General features: G+C 41.2%; 1 protein-coding gene and 1 long non-coding RNA gene across 9 annotated transcripts in view; one reads left to right on the top strand and one right to left on the bottom strand.

Annotated features, from left to right (window-relative positions):
- CYLD (ubiquitin carboxyl-terminal hydrolase CYLD) overlaps window positions 1-8740 on the bottom strand; it is a 138644-nt gene that overhangs the window by 51628 nt on the left and 78276 nt on the right. Inside the window, exon 1 of one of the 8 annotated variants that reach the window (XM_065424523.1) lies at window positions 667-4476. The exons of 6 other annotated variants lie outside the window; for them this stretch is intronic. In XM_065424523.1, coding sequence (XP_065280595.1) covers window positions 667-3913 — 3247 coding nt within the window. In that variant the 5' untranslated portion in view covers window positions 3914-4476. Of the gene's footprint in view, window positions 1-666; window positions 4477-8740 lie in introns of those variants that run through there. One more of the 8 variants, XM_065424524.1, reaches the window with a different exon arrangement.
- On the top strand, window positions 1043-7425 carry LOC135896163 (uncharacterized). Its single transcript, XR_010562609.2, has 3 exons — window positions 1043-1181; window positions 6611-6704; window positions 6863-7425. It is a non-coding gene; the product is annotated as an uncharacterized lncRNA (long non-coding RNA).

Genomic DNA, 8740 nt, shown 5'->3' with positions numbered 1-8740 from the left:
GAATTTGACGTGTCTAGAAATACCATTTAAGTGCACCAGCCATGCAAGCTTATAAGCTTATGCATAGCACTATTAACTTACAAGTGTAGCATAATATATGAAAAATATTCCAAAATCAAAAAAGAGAAAAACTTCAAGTCAATTCACTAGTGATATTAAAAGACCATGAGAACAACCCTTGTTAGCATTACAGTGGTTGTTGCATTGCAATCTGAAAAGCCCACAGCCTTTGAAGCTGTGATGTGTCACCACGAAGTCTGCAGTAAGGGGGTGTCATTTTCACATTTATATAAGTGCTAAAAGCTGCACTTTTTCTATTTCATGTAAGTTATACATGGTTCTATACAAATTCTTAAAGAAATGCAGTAGATCACTCTCTGCCACTGTTTGGCTAATAAAGGATGTGTTTAAGACATCCCTTGAAACAAAACTAGTCATGGTTCAAGGTAACAAGTGATAAGTTGTAATATCATAAATGTAACTATAATCGAAACACTGTGATGTTATGTTGTCGGTGCAGCTAACACGGAACAAAAATTGTGTGCTGACACATCAACATCATGGCTCTTTGAACAATGCGAAGAACAGAAAACAATAATGAATTGGGAAATAATGCAAAGGCAAAGTTCTGTAATCAATATACTGGATGAAAACGACTAGGCTTACCAGGGTACTCTTGGAGGACGACATTTTTAAGTAGTTGTATAGGTGCTTCTTCAACAAGTTCCACCTGCTGAATCACCATCTTGTCATGTTCTTCCTTCACACACTTTTGAAATGTGCTACCATATGAACTAGCTGCATTCACTGAAGCCCTCCCATCAGAGAAGCTGTCTCCACTTGTTTTTTCCAGGGCTGGCAGCTTATCACACTCAACCCCTGCCCCTGGAACTTCCTGATAAGAGCAGGAAGTTGGCAGGGGTGAGGAGGCAACAGAGCCTGATAAAGTCGCAGCAGCAGCAGCATTCCTCTTGTTGCCACTAGTCTCCAATGTGTCGATCTGGCCAGGAACATCAGCTCCTAAAACACTGTGCTCTTGAGATGTCACCACTCTCATATACATATCGTTCCGACTCTCTTTCATGTGCTGTATGCGTGACGTATCAGTGTGTTGTGAAACACAAGGAATATTTGCTGTCATCATGCCAGTCGTCTCCTTTAATGAAGCTGCGTCACTGCACGTAAGTTCTGCTTCTATATTATCTTGTAACTGTATATCCGTGCTGCTCACTGGTAACTCTTTGTTTTTAAGTGAAGAGTAAGCCCGTTTTCTCAGTGGACGTGTGGGAACACCAAAAACCAATTTTTTCAAGTCTGGCTGGCCTCCTAATGACTGCTGATCCTCAACATCTTCATCACAGTTCGGATTATTTTCATTCAAAGGCAGACAACCAGAATGAACACTGTCTAAGTTACAATCATGATATGGTTCAAATGTAGTGTCTTCAGATACACTATCAATATCACTGTCATGCACCTCAGGATGCTCATTTATGCCTGGGTCAACCAAAAATGCTGAAAGGTCATCGTTAGGTCCAAGTTTCATCATGTATGGTGCACTCCCAGAGCAACTATCATTAAGAAAATCACAGTTCTCAACAACATTGAAGGAGACAACATCCAAAGGGGAGTCATCTTCAAAAAGATGTCTCGACAATTCTGACAAAGAAAAAGGAAGCCTCAAAATTTCACTTGTGGGAGGCTCCTCATCATGCTGTGGACCCTTAAATGATGACTGTTTTAGTATTTCTTTTGTAGAGGTCTCCTCATCACTCCCAGAGTCTACGCAAGATGACAGACTGCTGTCCTCGTCACTTTCATAACAGAGTTCTCCATGCTGAAATTCTTTTCCAAATGTCTGAGGCCTATCTTGGCCAATTAGTTCTCCCTTACCACCCTGCTTAGTGAAAGCATGACCGTCTTCTGAACATTGGTGAGCAACTGCACGCATACTAGTTTCTTTTCGTGGTGCATTGCCATCTAGGAGAATGCCTTCAGATGCCTGAAGTCCAAGTGGGGCCCTTCTACGCCTTGCAGGTACTTTCACATTATTTTTTACGCATAGGCCACTGTCTGGATCAACTTCATTTTCAACCTGAGCATTCCATTCCAAGGGAGAGCCTTGATGCATATCAGTACCTTCCGGTGAAATCTGCAGATACTGGGAAGGTGGTGTTATATTACTGTGGCGAGCAGAGCGACGTGGTGGTTTTGGTGGCTCTTCCAATATAGAAGGAGGTGGCACGTTATTGCAGCGAGGAGAGCGAGGTGGTGGTCTTGGCTGCTCCTCCAATAGAGAAGGTGGTGTAACATTACTGTGGCGAGGAGAATGATGTTTTGGCTGCTCATTCAACAGGGCACTGTCGTTTTCTTGTGCTGAAGAAAACACACTACCTCTGTTTTCATGTAAAAGTTTGCATGATGCATGAACTGGGTACGACTCTGACAGGCCATCCACAAGTAACCTGTTGGAATATGTCACGGGGAGGCATTGAGCTTGGACATGAGCATTTTCATCTTTTAAAGAATTAGGTGCTTCCTCTACAGGTTCAACAAAGCTGCAAATGTCTGCAGTTGTACCTGGTACAGAGATCATAGTGCTATCTGCATAACCATTTGAAAGGTTTAAATGTGAATATTTACTAATGTCTGGATCACTGCTCAGAAAATTTTTGTCCACTGCGTTAAGCCGCTTGTGCTGTGTTGTAGCAGCATCAGCTGTATCTGAACTGTAGCGTCTCCAGTATTTATCAGTGAGCTCGCTAGCTGAGCTAGTTGTAGGTAGAAATGATGTAGGGCGACGTTTTGAACTTCCACCAGTTCGTGAGCTATCTGAAAACGAGTGCTCATGATGCAAGCTGTCTAATGCAGGCTGCGGAAACCTCTTAAACGTGCCAAGCAGAGCGTTGCTATTTAGAAGTCCCTTTTCATCTAAGTCTGCATATTCCATGCAATCAGCCTCTTCCTCTGAGGCATTTTCAAATGCTTGACTGTCAGGTTCTTCTTCTGAATCAAAGCAGGGTTCAAAATGCCTGTTGAAAGCATCAAGAATATCCCGATCCTCTGACGTCACTGGATGTAAAGTAGTATCATTGGTACCAATCACAGAATGATTCAGCATTTGAGTCTTACGAGTACCATCATTTGACAAGTTATCCAAGCCAAGCTTTGCCATTTTTTTTTTGTTTCCTAACATAGAGGTCTCCGCTAAAGGTCTGCAAGCTTCATGTTTTGCTTCTTCTACAATAAACTCTGCAAATTCCTCAGCTGCTTGCTCAAGGTAAAAAAATGAAGATGTAATACTCTCTTCTTGCATTTCATTTTCAAGTTCATCATCATTCATTTCTTGTCGATCTTGCTCTTGCTTCATGTAACAACTTAATTCTGTAGGAAATGACTCATAATGAGCTGGCACTTCACGGCTGGCACATGTTACTAAATTATCTTGTGGAAAATCTGATTTTATAGGGATGCGAGGGAGTGGACGCCACCTTCGTGGAGGCTGCTTCTCATTTTTGTTGTCTTGACGCTTTTGCTGACATTTAAGTAGTGGTGGTCTATGAACAACAGTCCCATACACATCTTCAAATAACTTTCCATAGCTAAAGCTTTCATAAGCTTCATCAAGTGTGCTCTCTTTGGTGACAGCTTCTGCAAATTCAGTCACAACTGCTGGCATCTGTTCTGGACAGGGCTCCTCATCTACATCAGCATATCTGGAGTCAGAATCAGAAGAATTAAGGTCTGATGACTCTGCATCATAATAGACACTGCTTCTATGATCAGACAGTGCAGAGTAGAATGACTCAGCACCATCTGAAAGTGCTGACCGAAATGACTCTGCCCCAGGGCTCCTCTCTCTGTCCTGAAAGCTTTCAACCAGCGGAAAAATGTGCTGCCGTAACCAAAACATGCTTCCAGCAATTTATATTAGGAGGCTTGCAGGGGAAAGATCTTTTACATATAGTTTGATTACTCGGCAGAAATCACACTTTGATCACAACTTGCAGCAGCACATTTCTAAATTTCCTCAGCACCTGAGGATTAAAAAAGTGCCACAATTTAGTGCAGGCCTGGTAATGTCAGCAGTTCTCTGCAAAATTCTTCTGACCTTTTTACATGTATCCGTCTTCAACACCCAAATGGAAGGTCACAAGGACACTGCCATTAGTGATATGCACTCAAGAGTCATTGCACCAAGCGCTGCACCTTGGATGATCACCACACAATCTGCCACTCACAATCCCATAGTTGCACAGCTGCTGAATTTGGAAAAATAGTGCATTCTACACTCTGAACTCATATGTGTCCTTGCAAGGAGCACCATCATGCTGAAATGTCCATTTCCTCCAACAAAAGGGCAGAACAGGAGCCTCAAAAAAACATTTGACGTGCCTTGGTGCTAGTGCTGCACTTGACCTCAGCTAACGTTGTGCAAATGCTGCAGCTGCCTCCCAAGTCCTGGGTCCCTTCTGGATCGCTGTTGCCAGAGACACTGAGAATCATGTGGCAGCACTCAACAACAACACAGCTCAAAAGAAGGTCACTACGCAGAAGATGGGGTGAGGGCTAAAAACAGATGGCGGCTAGTTGCTCTGGGAGCTGTGCCAAGAGCTGTGCAGGGGAACCAAAGGAAGCAGCAAAACATATATAAGCAAGTGAGGGGTAGGACAGACCAAATGCATGGATATAATAAAAATTAAAGGAAAATATGATGGACAGAAATGATCAAGGTGACCTATTTTTACTCATATGTAGGAGGAGTATGACCAGTGAAAAAATGATGAACACAAAAGTGCATCCAGAACAGCACTCAAGTTATAAAAGCTGCATGCCTTTTTTTTTTCAGCATAATAAAAACAATTATATTTGGTAATTGACTTGGTAATGACTTGGTAATTTATACATGCGTGCAAGGAATCGAGGACCAGCTTAGACTAAATACTACACTAAGCAATATAGCCCGCTGGTGTGACATGTGGGGAATGGAAATTAATCTTAAGAAAACACGGCATATGACCATAACTCATAGAAAGTCGATCTTTAGGTTCAATTATACATTAATGGGTAATGATTTATTACAAACTGACACAGTAAAATATTTAGGCATAACCTTTACAAGCGCGTTAAAATGAAATACTCATATCGATAATACATGTACAAAGGCCTTCCGAGCACTCGGTTTCTTGCTTCTTGCGAAGAAAATTAACTGCAGCACCATCTTATGTGAAACTAGCAGCATATAAAACTTTAGTAAGGCCAGTTCTTGAGTATGGTAGCATAGTGTGGAACCCGCACCAGAAAGGTCTCTCACAGAAATTAGAAAGTATTCAAAATAAAGCGTTGCGATTTATATACCATAAGTATTCTCGACACGAAAGCGTAAGTGCTCTTAGAAACCAAGCAGCACTGCTTACCCTTGTTTGTCAGTGTCATGTGGCTGTCATGAAATTTCTTTTTATGCTATGTAATGACAACATTAATATAGATAAGCGAGATTACGTGCAGCCACCACACCAACACTCTCATAGAACTTGTCACAATAAACACATAAGGCAGTATCCGACACAGTGCGACACGTTTAATATTCATATTTCCCATGGGCAATTGAAATCTGGAATTCGTTGCCAAAGGAAATTATAGAATCAGATTCTGTGGATGGCTTTGTCACAAAATTGGAGCCATATTTTGGTTGCTCATGAAAGTATTTGAGTGCGTAGTTTAAAAATAATGAGTTGGTTGAGTGATTGGACACTAGTGCACGTGTGATTAATACTGCCTTATGATTGCAAATGTAAATATTGCAATGTGCTGAATAGTGGTGTTTTATAGATCCCTGATAAATACAAGAATGTTATACGACTAATATTGCAATTGTTTTGAGCACCTTTCATTATTCTTTGATTCATGAGAAACAAAGAAAGTGTCTTGTGTTGAATACCAGTGTTGTTGTACAGCAGTTTTCTTTTGTTTTCTATATTCTTTTCTTCTTTTTCTTTTTTTCCTGTTTTTTCCATGCTCATGTGTATTTTTACAATCCACTTCCTGTTTGGGCCTGTGCAGAGGCCTACAGTATTGTTAAATAAAAAAAATATTTCTAAATTCACAAAAATGCTTTAGCTACATATTATATTATTACCATAGCCTTTTTTCACTGAAACACTCGGTGATCAAGAATTGAAGAAGAAAAAAGATACATCAAAACACTAGTGAGCAGAATATTACATGAAGCAGGAATGTGTGAATGTTAGAAATTTGAATTACTTGAATTAGGTGTGAATCAAATACTTTCATTTAAAGCCAAATATTCTAACTGAATATGTTATATTTAATATCTTCAAATGCCCAATTATCGCTGAATATAGGAGCTCACCAAGATTAGTGGATACTTGGAGCCGGTACACTGGGTGCTTAAGCTGTTCATCTGTAAGCTAATAAGGACGTTCTTCTAATTTACAAGCTAACCGGCTGAATGAACTTCTAAAATGGCATTGTGTGTATTCAAACAAATCAGTCCAATTGTTTTAAAACATGTTTCCTTTCCAAGTTTCTTTCTGTAGCTAAAGAAAAATAAATGGTATTAATCAAATATTTGTACTCATTTTTTTAGGGCCTCGAATCTGGCAACATTGATGCCTTCACCCAAAAAGATCACGTTCTCGTGATGCCTGCAGCAGAAAAGATGTTCCACGTCCGCTGCCAAGGTATGTGAGTAGGATTATTTTCCGGGGGGCAACCCAAGGTAGCTTCTATGCAAATGAGGGGGGGTACCTTTACTAGCACAGATGTGAACAACGTCCACCATTCTCCATAAAAACGCGTAAACCCACAAAAGAGAAATAAAAGAAGGTGTATTTTACAGGTATGCCTGTGTGATACACCTTTCCTCTACTTGGCAAACAAGGAACCACGTCAAATGGACTTGCGCAGGAAAGAAGCGCAGGAAGAACACCACCAAGAACAAGTAAAGAAGCCCAAAATGTAAAACAAAGATTACTTTAGTAGAATATAACTTTAAAAGAAAGCAGTTGGCAACCCAGGCACACAACCTTCGCGAAGTTGTGTTCCTTCGCCAGCCAATCACAGACGCAAACAAAATCATTGTCATGTGGCCTTTTCAAAATGGCGTCGTACTTGATACCTCAGGAGCATCTGCTGTTCTTGAAGAGTCTTTTCATCGGTGGAAGCAATGAGGTGTGCAACAGACATAGACAAAATATATGGACTCTGAACATTTCACTCTTCAAAAGTCTGTGGTGCCGCTGATTTCACTTCTGAACCTGTTTTACTCATGAAACTTCAGTGCGAACTGAAATGAAACTTGACAATAAATAGTTGCAGCAAAGCAAGCATGTTATTTCAGTTCAATAAAAAATTAGGCTTCAGCCATTCCACTATAACAGACGAGGGAAAAGATATAAAATTACGCACTAATAATTTTATTTTTGTGGTTACCGCCTTATTTGGGTAACAGGAAAAGTTTGAAGTACCAATTATTTGCAGCCTCGCGGAGGAACAGTGGCTGGCGGCTATGAGGGCGTGGGCGGGGCTTCACTGCAGACTTAATTTGTATCCAACTATAGTAACGTTTTTTGAATTAGCTCTGGAAGAATTATGCAGAAATATATATTTGCAGAACAGTCGCAGTTCTTTGGATCTCTCATTTACTGCTCTAACAAGTGCTACAACCGACTCGTATTGCTATTTAAGAAGTTACGTAACGATGCGTGGCCACCAGTCGTTTACAACCGCATATGGCGCAGCAAGCTGAGATTCTACATGTACTGCGCCCACCGGGAAAGGTTAGAAAAACACCTACATAAGCACAGCAGAGAAGTGGCTATGTTAGGCGGCTCTAATGATAACTGTAGAAGCGTCATTCAGAACACACAGAATTGTCCTCCACTTCTGGCCGCGTTTGCTCTACTTCCTTTTTAAATAAGAAGTTGTTGATCCATAAATATTTTCATAAACAACGGTTAAATTTGTTAATTTTCACTTTTCCTTCCTGTTTGGCTGTTGCCTTGGCTCTCTCCCTAAGTAGATCACCTAATTTCCCGAATCCTTGCGACTCTTGTTTCCAGTTGGCAATTTTGAACAAAAAGAGCTCTACAATTATGGAAAAACCAGACGAGTTAAGGGGTGACACTCACATTGCCTATGCGTTTAAGGGTTTGACGATAGACACTGTCTCGCATTATTTTATTTTCCACCTGATCTAACCCATATCATGAGTATATGGTTCCGAGGATCTATCAGTGTTGCGGTAAGCCGTTACTCAAAAAAATAATGAAGCAAAAGGAAAAGTTAAACACAATTGGGTGTTTTCTCTGGCCACAACTTGTTGCATGTGCATACAGACCAGCTGACTACGAACCGAATCCATTTCCTGGTCTCTGGGTCAGTCTAAACAAACAAGGTTGAACTAACGAAGCAACAGCAATGCGCGTGATTGTCGAAAAGACGGTGACAACTGAATGCATCTCGAGTTAATTGCACGGGCACCGAATCGACGAGAAAACTGGCCTTCACACCCCAGGAGATGCCGATATAACAACCGCCATCTAAAAGGAGTGAAAAAGGCAGCAAAATGTTGACTGCTGAATAGCTGTCAAGTTTCAACTTTGATTTGGCCGCGCTTTAGGAATGTGCATGAGAAGTGGTGGCGTGGGGGGAAGGGGGGGGGGAGTTATGCGTCTTAAATTGGGGGGGGGGGGCGAGCGGGCCCCCCTGGGCCATC

The sequence above is a fragment of the Dermacentor albipictus genome, chromosome 1 (genome assembly GCF_038994185.2).
Source record: "Dermacentor albipictus isolate Rhodes 1998 colony chromosome 1, USDA_Dalb.pri_finalv2, whole genome shotgun sequence".
NCBI classification, from domain to species: domain Eukaryota; kingdom Metazoa; phylum Arthropoda; class Arachnida; order Ixodida; family Ixodidae; genus Dermacentor; species Dermacentor albipictus.
The sequence above is the reverse complement of the archived record's forward strand: the minus strand, read 5'-3'. Positions and strand labels throughout refer to the sequence as shown.